At 48.7% G+C, this 21,025-nt stretch overlaps 1 protein-coding gene across 4 annotated transcripts in view; it reads right to left on the reverse strand.

The window, feature by feature from the left end:
- The window catches only part of lrp8 (low density lipoprotein receptor-related protein 8, apolipoprotein e receptor), a 501,836-nt gene that overhangs the window by 110,935 nt on the left and 369,876 nt on the right, over positions 1–21,025 (reverse strand). For all 4 annotated transcript variants that reach the window (XM_045687838.1, XM_045687836.1, XM_045687837.1 and 1 more), the window contains exon 5: positions 2,560–2,934. In XM_045687838.1, the coding sequence (XP_045543794.1) occupies positions 2,560–2,934 (375 nt within the window). The remainder of the gene's footprint in view (positions 1–2,559; positions 2,935–21,025) is intronic.

Genomic DNA, 21,025 nt, shown 5'->3' on the forward strand with positions numbered 1-21,025 from the left:
CTTTAGAGATACAACCCCAACCTGGTATCCTGTCAGAACGACAATGACCCCTGTGAAAAGATGTGTGTGTGTTTTATCTTGGGTTAGGCAAACACAGAGTGCATTCCAATTCAACAGTAATCACCCTCCGTTCCCCCCTTCTCCCCTATTCTCTCTCCTAACTCCCCTCTGCTCCAGAGAAATCCTGTGGAAATGAGAAGCTGGGAGGTGTTTACCATAGAGATCCTATTAAATTACTAGACAGGCTATATCATAAACCCTCAAAGTTCCAGAATGGGAGAAAATGGCAGCCATATGGGGCGGCAGGTAGCCTAGTGGTTAGAGCGTTGGGCCAGTAACTGAAAGGTTGCTGGATCGAATTACTGAGCTGACAAGGTAAAAATCTGTCATTCTGTCCCTGAACAAGGCAGTTAACCCACTGTTCCCTGGTAGGCCGTCATTGTAAATAAGAATTTGTTATTAACTGACTTGCCTAGTCAAATGAAGGTTAGATTTTTTTAAATATTGTTTTATATTGGTCAGCAAGAAATCCAAACCAGTCTAATTGGAATGAAGATGTGAATCATAATAGTGATTTTGATTATAATGGTAGGTAGTTGAATCATATTTTAACATCCAAACCCTCTAATAAGTCTCAAACCCCTGCATGAATCTACTCTGACTTCCTCCCTGTCTTTGTGATCAGTGTTTGCCATTACTGAGTGGTCTCCGGGGTTGAGAATAGTGTGTTACTCAGGTTATGAGGACCCTCGCTCCCTCTCAAGGGCTCTCCACTGTTCCAATCATCACATTGTTGCATGGCAACCAACCTCACTGATTGCCGTGGTGATTCCAGCGTGGAGCTTCTTATAAACGGGCGCCAACACAGAGGTCTCAGGAGGGGTTTGATGCACACATCAAACCCAGGCACACACATACAGACAAAGACGCTAGAACACACATACACCAATGCCTGTACACTCACAAATCTATCCACATACATTAATTGTACATAGATAGTGATTTAAAGCTATTTAGTCATTCTAAGCTTACTATAACCCTACACACACAGAAGACTCCACTTCCTGTCCATATAGACTATATACGTGCACAGTGCATTAAAAAGTATTCAGACCCCTTCACTTTTTCCACATTTTGTTACGTTACAGCCTTTTTCAAAAAATGTATTACATAATTTTTTCCTCATCAATCCACACAAAATACCCATAATGACAAACTGAAAACTGGTTTGCAGAAATACCTTATTTACATAAGTATTCAGACCCTTTGTTATGAGACTCGAAATTGAGCTCAGGTGCATTCTTTTCCCATTGACCATCCTTGATGTTTCTACATTTTCATTGCAGTCCACCTGTGGTAAATTCAATTGATTGTAAATTATTTGGAAAGGCACACACCTACACTACCATTCAAAACTTTGGGGTCACTTAGAAATGTCCTTGTTTTATTATAGCTGGAAACGGCGAATTTTTTATGGAATATTTACATAGCCTCACAAGTCCTCAACCGGCAGCTTCATTAAATAGTACCCGCAAAACACCAGTCTCAACGTCAACAGTGAAGAGGCGACTCCGGGATGCTGGCCTTCTCGGCAGAGTTGCAAAGAAAAAAAGAATATCTCAGACTGGCCAATACAAAGAAAAGATTAATATGGGCAAAAGAACACAGACACTGGACAGTGGAACTCTGCCTAGAGGACTCAGACCATGACAAACAAGATTGTCTGGTCTGATGAAACCAAGATTGAACTCTTTGGCCTGAATGCCAAGCGTCACGTCTGGAAGAAACCTGGCACCATCCCTACGGTGAAGCATGGTGGTGGTGGCATTATGCTGTGGGGATGTTTTTCAGTGGCAGGGACTGGGAGACTAGTCAAGATCGAGGGAAAGATAAACGGAGGAAAGTACAGACAGATCTTTGATGAAAACCTGCTCCAGAGCGCTCAGGACCTCAGACTGGGGCAAAGGTTTACCTTCCAACAGGACAACGACCCTAAGCACACAGCCAAGACAACGCAGGAGTGGCTTCGGGACAAGTCTCTGAATGTCCTTGAGTGGCCCAGCCAGAGTCCGGACTTGAACCCGATCGAAACATCTCTGCAGAGACCTGAAAATAGCTGTGCAGTGACGCTCCCCATCTAACCTGACAGAGTTTGAGAGAATTTACAGAGAATGGGATAAACTCTCCAAACACACGTGTGCCAAGCTTGTAGCGTCATACCCAAGAAGACTCGAGGCTGTAATCGCTGCCAAAGGAGCTTCAACAAAGTACTGAGTAAATTATCTGAATACTCATGTAAAATGTCATATTTCCGTAGTTTTTTTTATACATTTGAAAAAAATTCTAAAAATCTATTTTTGCTTTGTCATTATGGGGTATCGTGCCTAGATTGATGAGGGGGGAAAAAACTAATGAATCAATTTTAGAATAAGGATGTAATGTAACAAAATGTGGAAAAAGTGAAGGGGTCTGAATACTTTCTGAATGCATTGTAGATGTAGGCCCGCATCATGTGTGCATCCTCAGGTGACCCAAGCCCAGATTCAGTAGATGATTTACCGCAGTCAGCCTCGTCAGATTTGTCCTTGCAGTCGGCTTCTCCGTCACACTTCCAGTTGAGGTGGACACACTCTCCACTTCCACACTGGAACTCCCCCGCCGAGCACCGGGGCTTCTGGGGCTCTGTCCGGCGACTACAGCGCTCCATAGACTCGTCAGACTTATCCCCGCAGTCAGGGTCCCCATCGCAGCTCCACAGAGCCGGGATACACTCCGAGTCGTTACAGCGGAACTCGTGGGAGCCACAGGTGGAAATGGAGCACTTCTCCTCATCACTCCAATCCCCGCAGTCGTCGTCGCCGTCACACACAAAGATGGGAGCCACACATTTCCTGTTATGGCACTGGAACTCCTTGGCGGGGCAGGCATTGGCGTCTGTAGAGGGAAGAGAGAGACACGGAGAGAGAGAGAGACACGGAGAGAGAGATCTGTTAGAGGTCTCAACATTGGAGAGTGATGAAGAGAAACCATGAGCTGTCATGTAGGAGATCACAGACGAAACAGAAGAGTAAAAAACAGGAACAACTAAAAGATTGCGTGACAGAATGAGAATGGGCGCTAAAAAGGGTATGAGATGAGAAACACAATCACACTCCTGGCCCTGCTCTGAACTACACATCCAGCCATGACGCCTGGCCCTGCTCTGAACTACACATCCAGCCATGGCGCCTGGCCCTGCTCTGAACTACACATCCAGCCATGGCGCCTGGCCCTGCTCTGAACTACACATCCAGCCATGACGCCTGGCCCTGCTCTGAACTACACATCCAGCCATGACGCCTGGCCCTGCTCTGAACTACACATCCAGCCATGACGCCTGGCCCTGCTCTGAACTACACATCCAGCCATGACGCCTGGCCCTGCTCTGAACTACACATCCAGCCATGGCGCCTGGCCCTGCTCTGAACTACACATCCAGCCATGGCGCCTGGCCCTGCTCTGAACTACACATCCAGCCATTACGCCTGGCCCTGCTCTGAACTACACATCCAGCCATGATGCCTGGCCCTGCTCTGAACTACACATCCAGATATGGCGCCTCCAGGGCTCAGAACCACAGCCATGCTAAAAACACTTGGCTTCTGTACTGTACGTGTCTGAGATTGAGAGAACTGCTCTGAGACAGGCTCTGACAGGCTCCTCTATAACCTCTCCATTTCTCCCTCTAACCTCATTGATTTCCTGGCTGCCCAAATAGCCCCAGTCCTGGCCCTGGTTCTGTGTAGCGGGAGCCAGGCTAAATGACTGTTAGTATGCAGTGATAAGCTGCTGGCCCTGCCTTAATAGGGTCAACTGTGGAGATATTGAGTTGTATGGCCTTTTTATGTAGAGGATTGGTATAATACTGTGCAGACACACTGCAGACAGGGAATTCACAAGCTCATTTAAACTCACAAAGACACGGACAAGCACACACACACTCACTCATAGACACAGACACACACACACACATGCACTCACTCATAGACACACACACACACACACACACACACACTCACTCATAGACACACACACACACACACACACACACACACACACACACACACACACACACACACACACTCACTCACTCACTCACTCACAGACACACACACACACTCACTCATAGACACACACTCACTCATAGACACACACACACACACACACACTCACTCACTCACTCACTCACTCACTCACTCACTCACTCACTCACTCACTCACTCACTCACTCACTCACTCACTCACTCACTCACTCACTCACTCACTCACTCACTCACAGACACACACACACACTCACTCATAGACACACACTCACTCATAGACACACACACACACACACTCATAGACACACACACACTCACTCATAGACACACACACACACACACACACACACACACACACACACAAAATCACTCCTAGACACACACATACACTCACTCATAGACACACCCATACTGGCATAATGCCAAAATACTCCCACAGACAGTAATAATAGGACATGCAGTACAGAACACAGACAGTAATAATAGGTTATGCAGTACAGAACACAGACAGTAATAATATGACATGTAGTACAGAACACAGACAGTAATAATAGGACATGCAGTACAGAACACAGACAGTAATAATAGGACATGCAGTACAGAACACAGACAGTAATAATATGACATGCAGTACAGAACACAGACAGTAATAATAGGACATGCAGTACAGAACACAGACAGTAATAATAGGACATGCAGTACAGAACACAGACAGTAATAATATGACATGTAGTACAGAACACAGACAGTAATAATAGGACATGCAGTACAGAACACAGACAGTAATAATAGGACATGCAGTACAGAACACAGACAGTAATAATATGACATGCAGTACAGAACACAGACAGTAATAATAGGACATGCAGTACAGAACACAGACAGTAATATTAGGACATGCAGTACAGAACACAGACAGTAATAATAGGACATGCAGTACAGAACACAGACAGTAATAATAGGACATGCAGTACAGAACACAGACAGTAATAATATGACATGTAGTACAGAACACAGACAGTAATAATAGGACATGCAGTACAGAACACAGACAGTAATAATAGGACATGCAGTACAGAACACAGACAGTAATAATAGGACATGCAGTACAGAACACAGACAGTAATAATAGGACATGCACGTACAGAACACAGACAGTAATAATAGGACATGCAGTACAGAACACAGACAGTAATTTTAGGACATGCAGTACAGAACACAGACAGTAATAATAGGACATGCAGTACAGAACACAGACAGTAATAATAGGACATGCAGTACAGAACACAGACAGTAATTTTAGGACATGCAGTACAAAACACAGACAGTAATAATAGGACATGCAGTACAGAACGCAGACAGTAATAAAGGGACATGCAGTACAGAAAGCAGACAGTAATAATAGGACATGCAGTACAGAACACAGACAGTAATATTAGGACATGCAGTACAGAACACAGACAGTAATATTAGGACATGCGGTACAGAACACAGACAGTAATAATAGGACATGCAGTACAGAACACAGACAGTAATATTAGGACATGCAGTACAGAACACAGACAGTAATAATAGGACATGCAGTACAGAACACAGACAGTAATAATAGGACATGCACGTATAGAACACAGACAGTAATAATAGGACATGCAGTACAGAAAGCAGACAGTAATAATAGGACATGCACGTACAGAACACAGACAGTAATAATAGGACATGCAGTACAGAAAGCAGGTGCTCAAATACTGCTATAACAGTTACACGTAAACCTCAACTGACATCCTTCCTCTCATACTTACATCATACTGTAGTACATAAAACACACTCCTGCCAACGGTGTAGTGTTCACAGCAGATGATAAATGCCACTTTAGCCTTTTCACCTACCCAGGCTCTGTGGAGTGTAAGACCCACTGTGAAATACTCCAGTCATTCCCAACAGTGACATTATCACATCTCCACACTGGACTGACTCCTTATGATTTATGTGTTGTGGGGAAAGGGCACACTTGTCTTTCAGTAGCACTTCACTTCCCTGTGTGTGTGTGTGTGTGTGTGTGTGTGTGTGTGTGTGTGTGTGTGTGTGTGTGTGTGTGTGTGTGTGTGTGTGTGTGTGTGTGTGTGTGTGTGTGTGTGTGTGTGTGTAGCCCTCCACTTCAATGTCTCCTCACCATACCACACACACTGCGCCACTGGGGCTAATTATAATAATAGCCAATTGGATGTTCTGCTAATTTTGGGGATGCATACTAATCATCTCCACTCCTATCAGAGTAATTTAATTAAAGTCAACAAATAAACAATAGGCAATTACATGATCAGGTGTTTCTCAGGTCAACACCCAACCCCTCTCTCTGTCTGTATGTTCATTGACTGACAGTTGAGCAAGGAGAGAGTTTAATTCAGGTTAAAATACTTTGTTGAATGTTTGAATTTACAGAGAAATTCATGAAAAAGCAAACACTGTTGATGCTATTTGTGTTCTAAGAAGAATGATATGAACACATCTCTTATAGCGAGTGTCATATTATACGGTATGCTGGCTTTAGAGTAGCATTTGGCTCTCTGATATATTTCTCATAGATAAATCCTCCATCAAGCAACTTAACCCCTAGAGTCCATGTCCGGGCACCTGCAAAAATCTAATTAGCGTAATAAAAAATCCCCAGAAATACCCATGTGTGTTTAAGCTAGACATACAGTATCTGTTTTTCTACATGGGCTGCATCTTAATCCATGTTGTCCTTCCTCATCTGCGGTGGAAGATGGCTGAGCTACAGCTGTGTTTGTCAGACCATGTCACGGTTGTCTTCGTCCTCTGATGATATAACGAAATCATCGTTGGAAAATGTGGACCAATACGCAGCAGGTACGTGTATGCTCATCTTGAGAATTTATTTACTTCAAAAAATGAACGTACAAAAATCACAAAACAAAAGAACGAATGAACAACTACAAACAGTCTGGCTAGCATAGGCTCAACACAGAACAATCACCCACAAATCACAAACACAAACACACCCTAATATATGGGACTCTCAATCAAAGGCAGATAGACAACACCTGCCTTCAACTGAGAGTCCCAACCCCAATTAACCAAACATAGACATACACTCACTAGACTCCACATAGAACTACCTAGACATAAACCAAAACCCGGAAATACTAAACCAAACACCCTTTTAACAAACACACCACCCCGAACCACATAAAACAAATACCCTCTGCCACGCCCTGACCAAACTACAAAACAATTAACTTTATATATACTGGCCAGGACGTGACAGTACCCCCCCTATAAAGGTGCTACCCGGAAGCACCTTAACAAAAAAAATAACCCCAAACAATACCCAAAAGAAAAATTCCTCCTTTCTAAAGGGAGGGAAGGGAGGGTGGCTGCCGTCAACGACGGCACTGTGCTACACCCCCCCTCCCCAACCCACCTATTTTTTGGAGGTGGCTCCGGCTCAGGCCGTTCCAGGCTGTCTGGGCAGTTTGGCAGCTCGGGACAGTCTGGCAGCTCGGGACAGTCTGGGCAGTCTGGCAGCTCGGGACAGTCTGGGCAGTCTGGCAGCTCGGGACAGTCTGGGCAGTCTGGCAGCTCGGGACAGTCTGGGCAGTCTGGCAGCTCGGGACAGTCTGGGCAGTCTGGCAGCTCGGGACAGTCTGGGCAGTCTGGCAGCTCGGGACAGTCTGGGCAGTCTGGCAGCTCGGGACAGTCTGGGCAGTCTGGCAGCTCGGGACAATCTGGGCAGTCTGGCAGCTCGGGACAGTCTGGGCAGTCTGGCAGCTCGGGACAGTCTGGGGAGTCTGGCAGCTCGGGACAGTCTGGGCAGTCTGGCAACTCGGGACAGTCTGGGCAGTCTGGCAACTCGGGACAGTCTGGGCAGTCTGGCAACTCGGGACAGTCTGGGCAGTCTGGCAACTCGGGACCGTCTGGGCAGTCTGGCCACTCCGGCAGTTCAGGGCAGTCTGGCCACTCCGGCAGTTCAGGGCAGTCTGGCCACTCCGGCAGTTCAGGGCAGTCTGGCCACTCCGGCAGTTCAGGGCAGTCTGGCCACTCCGGCAGTTCAGGGCAGTCTGGCCACTCCGGCAGTTCAGGGCAGTCTGGCCACTCCGGCAGTTCAGCGCAGTCTGGCCACTCCGGCAGTTCAGCGCAGTCTGGCCACTCCGGCAGTTCAGCGCAGTCTGACCACTCCGGCAGTTCAGCGCAGTCTGACCACTCCGGCGACTGTTGACTGACGGGCAGCTCCGACGACTGTTGACTGACGGGCAGCTCCGACGACTGTTGACTGACGGGCAGCTCCGACGACTGTTGACTGACGGGCAGCTCCGACGACTGTTGACTGACGGGCAGCTCCGACGACTGTTGACTGGCGGGCAGCTCCGACGACTGTTGACTGGCGGGCAGCTCCGACGACTGTTGACTGGCGGGCAGCTCCGACGACTGTTGACTGGCGGGCAGCTCCGACGACTGTTGACTGGCGGGCAGCTCCGACGACTGTTGACTGGCGGGCAGCTCTGATGATGACCCTTGACTGGCGAGGCTGGGTTTACGCACTTGCAGTTTAGTGCGGGGAGCGGGAACAGGACGAGTCGGACTGGGTGGACGCACTTCCGGGTCCGCACGAGAGACAGGAGCTGGAAACCCAGGGCTATGGAGGCGCACAGCCGGTCTAGATCTTACCTCCTGCACAACCCGCCTTGGCTGGATGGAACTAGTAGCCCTGTACGAGCGGGGTGCTCATACAGGGCAGACTGGGCTGTGCAGGGGCCTGATGGTAGCCGTGCGTAGAGCGGGAGTTGGGTAGCCTGGTCCTCGGAGGCGTACCGGCGACCAGATGCGCTGCGCAGACATCCTCCTACCAGGCTGGATGCCCGCCCTAGCACGGCACCTGCGAGGGGCTGGAATAACTCGCACCGGACTGTGCGTGCGTATGGGTGAGATAGTGCGCTTCTCAGCGAAACATAGCGCTCTCCACCCCATACGCTCCTCCATATAACCACGGGTAGCTGGCTTCCGGCTCTTCTTACGCCTAGCCAAACTACCCGTGTGCCCCCCAAAAAAAATTTTCTTGGGGGTGCCTCTCGTGCTTCTCCTTCAGCGCGTACTTGGCCTCGTACCACCGCCTCTCTGCCTTGGCTGCCTCAATTTCCCACTGCGGGCGTCGATAATCCCCAGCCTGGTGCCAAGGTCCGGCCCCGTCCAGAACTTCCTCCCAGGTCCATTTCTCCCGCCAGTCCATCTCGAATTCCCTCTGCTCCTTCTTCTGCTGCTTGGTCCTTGAGTGGTGGGTGATTCTGTCACGGTTGTCTTCGTCCTCTGATGATATAACGAAATCATCGTTGGAAAATGTGGACCAATACGCAGCAGGTACGTGTATGCTCATCTTGAGAATTTATTTACTTCAAAAAATGAACGTACAAAAATCACAAAACAAAAGAACGAATGAACAACTACAAACAGTCTGGCTAGCATAGGCTAAACACAGAACAATCACCCACAAATCACAAACACAAACACACCCTAATATATGGGACTCTCAATCAAAGGCAGATAGACAACACCTGCCTTCAACTGAGAGTCCCAACCCCAATTAACCAAACATAGACATACACTCACTAGACTCCACATAGAACTACCTAGACATAAACCAAAACCCGGAAATACTAAACCAAACACCCTTTTAACAAACACACCACCCCGAACCACATAAAACAAATACCCTCTGCCACGCCCTGACCAAACTACAAAACAATTAACTTTATATATACTGGCCAGGACGTGACAGACCATGAGACATCCCGAAAAACGGTTCTCTCACGAAAACGTCTGTAAGTCCAAACGGTTTGGCCTACAAAACTACTACGCAAAGATGAGACTCTTACCAACGTAAGAGTCACGGGGGCTCGTCTGAAGTTGGTACCGCCGATCTGGCAACTTCTGTCTGTAGCGTCTGAACAGTTTGGCCTACACACTAACATAACCTCTCTAAGGAAAGGTGAGACTCTCACCAACATGTTCATGTCGGATGTGTTGCTCTAGGAACCTTCCAAATCAAATAGCTCAATGATCTTTGGTCTGACCATACTGACTCCCATTGGGGAGAGTCAGTGGGACACCAGTCTGATCCTTGGTCTGACCATCCTGACTCCCATTGGGGAGAGTCAGTGGGACACCAGTCTGATCCTTGGTCTGACCATCCTGACTCCCATTGGGGAGAGTCAGTGGGACACCAGTCTGCTAAGATTATAGAGGATTGTGACTGACTGAGGTCAAGTCTATCTGAGAGACCAGAGTTCACTGATGGCTATTGATAGAAGGGTGTGAATGGAACTCTTAGTAGGGAACGTGGCTTACGAGCCAATCAAGAACATACTGTAGTGCACAGCCAGCCCCATTCTGATATTTTGCCCAATTATTAGCAAAAGGGCTGATCTGATTGATCAAAAGACCAATTAGTGTAAAAACATCAGAATTAGGCTGCCTGTGTAAATGCAGCCATAGTAAAACAAATGCATACAGACACAAGCACACCCTCACCCTGCATATGGTCCTGGTCTCATTATACACCCTGAGTCTACTCTCCCTACCTCTCTGACGGGATCTAGTTATCTACCTCTGCTCCAGTCTCAGACCCAGTCCCAGACACACTCCCAGTCCCAGACACAGTCCCAGACCCAGTCCCAGACACACTCCCAGTCCCAGACACAGTCCCAGACACAGTCCCAGACACACTCCCAGTCCCAGACACAGTCCCAGACCTAGTCCCAGACCCAGTCCCAGACCTAGTCCCAGACCCAGACACACTCCCAGTCCCAGACCCAGTCCCAGACCCAGTCCCAGCCCCAGTCCCAGACACGCTCCCAGTCCCAGACCTAGTCCCAGACCCAGTCCCAGACCCAGTCCCAGACACACTCCCAGTCCCAGACACAGTCCCAGACCTAGTCCCAGACACACTCCCAGTCCCAGACACAGTCCCAGACCCAGTCCTAGCCCCAGACACACGCCCAGTCCCAGACACAGTCCCAAACCCAGTCCCAGACCTAGTCCCAGACCCAGTCCCAGACACACTCCCAGACCCAGTCCCAGACTTAGACCCAGACCAAATCCCAGATCCAGTCCCAGACCTAGTCCCAGACCTAGTCCCAGACCCAGTCCCAGACCCAGTCCCAGTCCCAGACACACTCCCAGTCCCAGACCTAGTCCCAGACCCAGTCCCAGACACACTCCCAGTCCCAGACACAGTCCCACACCTAGTCTCAGACACACTCCCAGTCCCAGACCCAGTCCCAGACACAGTCCCAGACCTAGCCCCAGACACACGCCCAGTCCCAGACACAGTCCCAGACCCAGACCTAGTCCCAGACCCAGTCCCAGACACACTCCCAGACCCAGTCCCAGACTTAGACCTAGAGCAAATCCTAGACCTAGTCCCAGACCTAGTCCCAGACCCAGTTCCAGACCAGTTCCAGACCAAGTCCCAGATCCAGTCCCAGACCCAGTCCCAGACCCAGTCCCAGACACATTCCCAGTCCCAGACACAGTCCCAGACCTAGTCCCAGACACACTCCCAGTCCCAGACACAGTCCCAGACCCAGTCCCAGCCCCAGACACACGCCCAGTCCCAGACACAGTCCCAGACCCAGTCCCAGACCTAGTGCCAGACTTAGACCCAGACCAAATCCCAGACCCAGTCCCAGACCTAGTCCCAGACCTAGTCCCAGACCCAGACACACTCCCAGTCCCAGACCTAGGCCCAGACCCAGTCCCAGACCCAGTCCCAGTCCCACACACAGTCCCAGACCTAGTCCCAGACCCAGTCCGAGACACACTCCCAGTCCCAGACACACTCCCAGTCCCAGACACAGTCCCAGACCTAGTCCCAGACACACTCCCAGTCCCAGACCCAGTCCCAGACACAGTCCCAGACCTAGTCCCAGACCCAGTCCCAGCCCCAGACACACGCCCAGTCCCAGACACAGTCCCAGACCCAGACCTAGTCCCAGACCCAGTCCCAGACACACTCCCAGACCCAGTCCCAGACTTAGACCCAGAGCAAATCCCAGACCCACTCCCAGACCTAGTCCCAGACACAGTCACAGACCCAGTCCCAGACACAGTCCCAGTCCCAGACCCAGTCCCAGACCCACAGAGGCACAGTAAAGAGGACAGATTTAACCCTGTAGAAAACAATAGAGGACAAGAGTACATGGTCCTAGAGAGAGACATGGGGGACCAGAGTAGAGGTTATTAGAGAGAGACATGGGGGACCAGAGTAAACGGTCTTAGAGAGAGACATGGGGGACCAGAGTAGAGGGTATTAGAGAGAGACATGGGGGACCAGAGTAAACGGTCTTAGAGAGAGACATGGGGGACCAGAGTAGAGGGTATTAGAGAGAGACATGGGGGACCAGAGTAGAGGGCATTAGAGAGAGACATGGGGGACCAGAGTAGAGGGTATTAGAGAGAGACATGGGGGACCAGAGTAGAGGGTCTTAGAGAGAGACATGGGGGACCAGAGTAGAGGGTATTAGAGAGAGACATGGGGACCAGAGCAGAGGGTATTAGAGAGAGACATGGGGGACCAGAGTAGAGGGTATTAGAGAGAGACCTGGGGGACCAGAGTAGAGGGTATTAGAGAGAGACATGGGGGACCAGAGTAGAGGGTATTAGAGAGAGACATGGGGGACCAGAGTAGAGGGTATTAGAGAGAGACATGGGGGGACCAGAGTAGAGGGTATTAGAGAGAGACATGGTGGGACCAGAGTAGAGGGCATTAGAGAGAGACATGGGGGACCAGAGTAGAGGGTCTTAGAGAGAGACATGGGGGACCAGAGTAGAGGGTATTAGAGAGAGACATGGGGGACCAGAGTAAACGGTCTTAGAGAGAGACATGGAGGGACCAGAGTAGAGGGTATTCGAGAGAGACATGGGGGACCAGAGTAAACGGTCTTAGAGAGAGACATGGGGGACCAGAGTAGAGGGTATTAGAGAGAGACATGGGGGACCAGAGTAAACGGTCTTAGAGAGAGACATGGGGGACCAGAGTAGAGGGCATTAGAGAGAGACATGGGGGACCAGAGTAAACGGTCTTAGAGAGAGACATGGGGGACCAGAGTAGAGGGTATTAGAGAGAGACATGGGGGACCAGAGTAGAGGGTATTAGAGAGAGACATGGGGGACCAGAGTAGAGGGTATTAGAGAGAGACATGGGGGACCAGAGTAGAGGGCATTAGAGAGAGACATGGAGGGACCAGAGTAGAGGGCATTAGAGAGAGACATGGGGGGACCAGAGTAGAGGGTATTAGAGAGAGACATGGGGGACCAGAGTAGAGGGTATTAGAGAGAGACATGGGGGACCAGAGTAGAGGGTATTAGAGAGAGACATGGGGGACCAGAGTAGAGGGCATAAGAGAGAGACATGGAGGGACCAGAGTAGAGGGTATTAGAGATAGACATGGGGGACCAGAGTAGAGGGCATAAGAGAGAGACATGGAGGGACCAGAGTAGAGGGTATTAGAGAGAGACATGGGGGACCAGAGTAGAGGGCATAAGAGAGAGACATGGAGGGACCAGAGTAGAGGGTATTAGAGAGAGACATGGGGGACCAGAGTAGAGGGTATTAGAGAGAGACATGGGGGACCAGAGTAAAGGGCATAAGAGAGAGACATGGAGGGACCAGAGTAGAGGGTATTAGAGAGAGACATGGGGGACCAGAGTAGAGGGTCTTAGAGAGAGACATGGGGGACCAGAGTAGAGGGTCTTAGACAAGTAATAGACAGAGAGGAAGATAAAACTGATCACGTTGACCTTCAAACCCAATGGGTTGCAAGATGGCACCCCGTAGCAATCACTTCTGTCATCATGAAGAGCTTTGAGGCTAGTTAAGGATCATATCACCTCTACCTTACCCGACACCCTAAACCCACTGCAATTTGCATACCGTAAGGGTGCGTGCTCAGCCCCTTCCTGTACTTCCTGTTCACCATTGACTGCGTTGCCTCGCACGCCTCCAACTCAATCATCAAGTTTGCAGACGGCACCACAGTAGTAGGCCTGATTAGCAACAATGACGAGACAGCCTACAGGGAGGAGGTGAGGGCCCTGGCAGAGTGATGCTAGGAAAATAACCTCTCACTCAACATCAACAAAATGAAGGAGCTGATCTTAGACTTCAGGAAACAGTAGAGGGAGCACGCCCCTATCCACATCAACAGGACCGCAGTGGAGAAGGTGGAAAGCTTGGTCCACCCACACAGACAGTGCGGTGAAGAAGGCGCAACAGCGCCTCTTCAACCTCAGGAGGCTGAAGAAATTTGGCTTGGCCCCTAAGCCTCACAAACTTTTACAGATGCACTTTTACAGATACAGGGCTCCGCCTGCAACTACAGGGCTCTTTAGAGGGTGGTGCGGTCTGCTCAACGCATCACCAGGGGCACACCGCCTGCCCTCCAGGACACCTACAGTCGTGGCCAAAAGTTTTGAGAATGACACAAATATTAATTTTCACAAAGTCTGCTGTCTCAGTTTGTATGATGGCAATTTGCATATACTCCAGAATGTTATGAAGAGTGGAGTGATCAAATGAATTGCAATTAATTGCAAAGTCCCTCTTTCCCATGCAAATGAACTGAATCCCCCCAAAAACATTTCCACTGCATTTCAGCCCTGCCACAAAAGGACTAGCTGACATCATGTCAGTGATTCTTTCGTTAACACAGGTGTGAGTGTTGACGAGGACAAGGCTGGAGATCACTCTGTCATGCTGATTGAGTTCTAATAACAGACTGGAAGCTTCAAAAGGAGGGTGGTGCTTGGAATCATTGTTCTTCCTCTGTCAACCATAGTTACCTGCAAGGAAACACGTGCCGTCATCATTGCTTTGCAGAAAAAGGGCTTCACAGGCAAGGATATTGCTGCCAGTAAGATTGCACCTAAATCAACCATTTATCGGATCATCAAGAACTTCAAGAAGAGTGGTTCAATTGTTGTGAAGAAGGCTTCAGGGCACCCAAGAAAGTCCAGCAAGCACCAGGACCGTCTCCTAAAGTTGATTCAGCTGCGGGATCAGAGCTTGCTCAGGAATGGCAGCAGGCAGGTGTGAGTGCATCTGCACGCACAGTGAGGCAAAAACTTTTGGAGGATGGCCTGGTGTCAAGAAGGGCAGCAAAGAAGCCACTTCTTTCCAGGAAAAACATCAGGGACAGACTGACATTCTGCAAAAGGTACAGGGATTGGACTGCTGAGGACTGGGGTAAAGTCATTTTCTCTGATGAATCCCCTTTCCGATTGTTTGGGGCATCTGGAAAAAAGCTTGTCCGGAGAAGACAAGGTGAGCGCTACCATCAGTCCTGTGTCATGCCAACAGTAAAGCATCATGAGACCATTCATGTGTGGGGTTGATTCTCAGCCAAGGGAGTGGGCTCACTCACAATTTTGCCTAAGAACACAGCCATGAATAAAGAATGGTACCAACACATCCTCCGTGAGCAACTTCTCCCAACCATCCAGGAACAGTTTGGTGACGAACAATGCCTTTTCCAGCATGATGGAGCACCTTGCCATAAGGCAAACGTGATAACTTAGTGGCTCGGGGAACAAAACATCGATATTTTGGGTCCATGGCCAGGAAACTCCCCAGACCTTAATCCCATTGAGTCAGGCTCTAATGGTCCATAGGGAAAACCGACAGCATGGTCTACAGCCTTCTAGTCAGGCTCTAATGGTCTATAGGGCAAACCGACAGCATGGTCTACAGCCTTCTAGTCAGGCTCTAATGGTCCATAGGGAAAACCGACAACATGGTCTACAGCCTTCTAGTCAGGCTCTAATGGTCCATAGGGAAAACCGACAACATGGTCTACAGCCTTCTAGTCAGGCTCTAATGGTCCATAGGGAAAACCGACAGCATGGTCTACAGCCTTCTAGTCAGGCTCTAATGGTCCATAGGGCTATCTATGTATACATATGAGTTATCAATACAACTAATCAATGATAACTGAACGGTGTACTGGTGCTGTGCTGATATCCAGGGCTGTCAACACCAGCCTCTGGATAGCAGCAACGATGAGTTGTAGTACTCGACTCCCCATCCCACATCTCCTGGCCTGTGAATCGTATTGAGCCATTGCTTTGCAACAGCAAGCTAATGTAGCGTTCACTGCCGCTATGGGGCACCATTATACTTAAATCATTAAACCAGTGTGGACCAGAGAGATGTGTCCCCTGAGGGAACCCCCTGACTTCCCCCCAAATGACACCCTATTCCCTATATGGGCTCCCGAGTGGTGCAGCAGTCTAAGGCACTACAGCGGTCTAAGGCACTGCAGCGGTCTAAGGCACTGCAGCGGTCTAAGGCACTGCAGCGGTCTAAGGTACTGCAATGGTCTAAGGTACTGCGCGGTCTAAGGTACTGCAGCGGTCTAAGGCACTGCAGCGGTCTAAGGCACTGCAGCGGTCTAAGGCACTACAGCGGTCTAAGGCACTGCAACGGTCGAAGGCACTGCAGCGGTCTAAGTTACTGCAGCGGTCTAAGGCACTGCAGCGGTCTAAGGTACTGCAGCGGTCTAAGGTACTGCAGCGGTCTAAGGCACTGCAGCGGTCTAAGGCACTGCAGCGGTCTAAGGTACTGCAGCGGTCTAAGGTACTGCAGCGGTCTAAGGCACTGCAGCGGTCTAAGGCACTACAGCGGTCTAAGGTACTGCAGCGGTCTAAGGTACTGGAGCGGTCTAAGGCACTGCAGCGGTCTAAGGCACTGCATCTCAGTGGTCAGGCGTCACTACAAACCCTGGTTCGATTCCAGGCTGTATCACAACCGGCCGTGATTGGCAGTCCCATAGGGCAGGGTTTTGCAGGGTTAGGCCGTCATTGTAAATAATAATTTGTTCTTCACTGACTTGCCTAGTTAAATAAAGGTTAAATAAAAAAATCTACTAAATTAAAAATATAGTGTACTACTTTGCTCACAATTAGTGCATGATGTATGGAAATAGGGAGCCTCCCGAGTCTAAGGCACTGCATCGCAGTGGGTCACTACAGACAACTGGCTGTGATCGGAAGTCCCATAGGGCGACGCACAGTTGGCCCAGCGTCGTACGGGTTAGGGGAGGGTTTGGCCAGGGGGGCTCATCGCACTCTAGTGACTCCTTGTGCTGCCTGCATGTTGACCTCGGTCGTCAGTAAAAACTACACATTAGGGCGGCTGGCTTCCACGTTAAACGGGCAGGTGTTAAGAAGCCAGAGGGGCCTGTTTATGTGAGAGAACGAGTATGTGGAGGGGGATGTATGTGTGTGCAGGTGTGCGCGTGTGTGCGTGTGTGTGTGTGTGTGTGTGTGTGTATGTGTTTGTATGTATAGATGGGCTGCCAGTCAGCCCTTCTCTCGGGTCCCAGGCTGTTTATCAGTACTTTGACTACATTAGGGTTTTGAGGTTGAGGCTCACAGGCTATCAGACAGACAGGTAGAGGCAGACCGACTTGCTATCAGACAGACAGGTAGAGGCAGACGGACAGGCTCTCCGACAGACAGGTAGAGGCAGACCGACAGGCTATCAGACAGACAGGTAGAGGCAGACCAACAGGCTCTCAGACAGACAGGTAGAGGCAGACCAACAGGCTCTCAGGCAGAGGCAGATAGACAGGCTCTCAGACAGACAGGTAGAGACAGATAGACAGGCTCTCCTACAGACAGGTAGAGGCAGACCGACAGGCTCTCAGACAGACAGGTAGAGGCAGATAGACAGGCTCTCCGACAGACAGGTAGAGGCAGACCGACAGGCTCTCAGACAGACAGGAAGAGGCAGATAGACAGGTTCTCAGACAGACAGGTAGAGGCAGATAGACAGGACACAGGAGTACTCAGTAGTGCTAAGCGATAACTGAAATGTTGACCTACGTCGGTTCGATCATTTGAATTACATTTAGGTCTGTTTTTGATTCCTATGAGATCAATGTGGACATTGCATAGTTTCTCTAGAGATAAATCAGATCAAGCCCAAACTGTGCGATGTAGTAGAGTGTTGTAGTTTCCAACAGGTCAATATTCTGAGTGGTGTAGCGCAGAACACGTGGTAATTAACTACAATGACCATAATCCATTGCGCGCCTACTTGTCTGGTCTGTGTGGGGCAGACACAGAGAGGGATAGAGAGCAGTTGCTTCACGAGGTACACTACATGGCCAAAAGTATGTGGACACCCCTTCAAATTAGTGGATTTGGCTATTTCAGTCACACCCATTGCTGACAGGTGTATAAAATCATGCACACTGCCATGCAATCTCCATAGAAAATATTGGCAGAAGAATGGCCTTACTGAAGAGCTCAGTGACTTTCAACTTGAGACCGTCATAGGATGCCACCTTTCCAACAAGACAGTTCGTCAAATTTCTGCCCTGCTAGAGCTGCCCCATTCAATTGTAAGTGATATTATTGTGAAGTGGAAACGTCTAGGAGGAACAATGGCTCAGCTGCGAAGTGGTAGGCAACACAAGCTCACAGAACGGGACCGCTGAGTGCTGAAGCGTGTAGCGCGTAAAAATCGCCTGTCTTCGGTTGCAACACTCACTACTGATTTCCAAACTGCCTCTGGAAGTAACCTCAGCACAAGAACTGTTCGTCGGGAGCTTCATGAAATGGGTTTCCATGGCTAAGCAGCCGCACACAAGCCTAAGATCACCATGCACAATGCCAAGTGTCGGCTGGAGTGGTGTAAAGCTCGCAGCCATTGGACTCTGGAGCAGTGGAAAATCGTTTTCTGGAGTGATGAATAACACTTCACCATCTGGCAGTCCGACGGACAAATCTGGGCTTGGCGGATGCCAGGAGAACACTAACTGCCCCAACTGTAAAGTTTGGTGGAGGAGGACTAATATCTGGAGCTGTTTTTCATGGTTCGGGCTAGGCCCCTTAGTTACAGTGAAGGGAAATCTTAACACTAAAGCATACAATGACATTCTACACAATTATGTGCTTCCAACTTTGTGGCAACAGTTTGGACAAGGACCTTTCCTGTTTCAGCATGACAATGCCCCCACACACAAAGCGAGGTCCATACAGAAATGGTTTGTCGAAACCGGTGTGGAAGAATTTGACTGGCCTGCACAGAGCCCTGACATCAACCCCAGACCTCACTAATGCTCTTGTGGCTGAATGGAAGCAAGTCCCCGCAGCAATGTTCCAACATCTAGTGGAAAGCCTTCCCAGAAGAGTGGAGACTGTTATAGCAGCAAAGTAGGGACCAAATCCATATTAATGCCCACGATTTTGGAATGAGATGTTTGACAAGCAAGTATCCACATACTTTTGGCCATGTAGTGTATCTCTACCTGAAAATACACAATCTAAATGATTGATAGTTGGTATTCAGCAGTCATAAAAGTATGCCTTATTTACTCTGAAGAACTACTAAAATAGTGATTTTGGCAGACAGCATAGACAACCGCTCTATAGAGATGAGATGACTTGGAATGAAATAAAGTCATCAAATGTAATATACACAACAACTGAAATATTTCATTAAAGTAATGTGAATAAATGATGGTTATTAAGTGATAAGTAGTCATGAGCAGTCACTACCATCATGAGACTTTTATTAATAGTTGTTTTCTGTGTTGTTACAGCATTCAACCCACAGAATACTCAGTGCATTTAATGTTTAGAAAAATGTGCAAAACTGAAATCGAAAAACAGTGATTATTTTTTCAAAAAAACGAAACCGAACTGACATCAAAAGGCACTTATCGCTCAGCACTAGTACGCTCAACAATAGTACTCTCAGCACTAGTACTCTCAGCACTAGTACTCTCAGTACTAGTACTCTCAGCACTAGTACTCTCAGCACTAGTACTCACTAGTACTCTCAGCACTAGTACTCTCAGCACTAGTACTCTCAGCACTAGTACTCTCAGCACTAGTACTCTCAGCACTAGTGCTCTCAGCACTAGTACTCTCAGCACTAGTGCTCTCAGCACTAGTGCTCTCAGCACTAGTGCTCTCAGCACTAGTGCTCTCAGCACTAGTACTCAGACTGTCTGGGAGTGGCAGGGGAATATGTATAAAACAGTCAGTGGGTAGAGACTCATATTATGGACAGTGAGGGGAGCGGGTAGTGATATGACACCTTACGCTGCGCGGTAATTGGGAGAAGATTCACCTCTGATGGGCTATGCTCTGACCTGCGTGTCTTTTAAGATCAATTCCAAATGGGTGGTGTTTTTTTTCAAAGGCATTTTAAATTGGTGGTAGTCTTTCAAATTGGTAGTTTTGAAATGATTTCCCCTGCAATGAATGGTATGAAACTGCAGTAAAAGCCCAGAGAGGCAGCAGGTACGTCTGGTGGTTTAAAGAGCAGCCTTAGGAGTCTGTCTGTCTGTCTGTCTGTCTGTCTGTCTGTCTGTCTGGGAGGGAGGGAGGGAGGGAGGGAGGGAGCCTGGAGGAGCCACGGTAAATGGCAGCTCAGATGAAAAGGAAATAGCAGAATATCACCCGGAGACAAAGATAAACCTTCAGATAACAGAAGTGTCATCTACCAGGGATACCTCTACCTTTTAAAGATAAACCTTCAGATAACAGAAGTGTCATCTACCAGGGATACCTCTACCTTTTAAAGATAAACCTTCAGATAACAGAAGTGTCATCTACCAGGGATACCTCTACCTTTTAAAGATAAACCTTCAGATAACAGAAGTGTCATCTACCAGGGATACCTCTACCTTTTAAAGATAAACCTTTAGATAACAGAAGTGTCATCTACCAGGGATACCTCTACCTTTTAAAGATAAACCTTCAGATAACAGAAGTGTCATCTACCAGGGATACCTCTACCTTTTAAAGATAAACCTTTAGATAACAGAAGTGTCATCTACCAGGGATACCTCTACCTTTTAAAGATAAACCTTTAGATAACAGAAGTGTCATCTACCAGGGATACCTCTACCTTTTAA

This window comes from Salmo salar, chromosome ssa10 (genome assembly GCF_905237065.1).
Source record: "Salmo salar chromosome ssa10, Ssal_v3.1, whole genome shotgun sequence".
Lineage (NCBI taxonomy): Eukaryota > Metazoa > Chordata > Actinopteri > Salmoniformes > Salmonidae > Salmo > Salmo salar.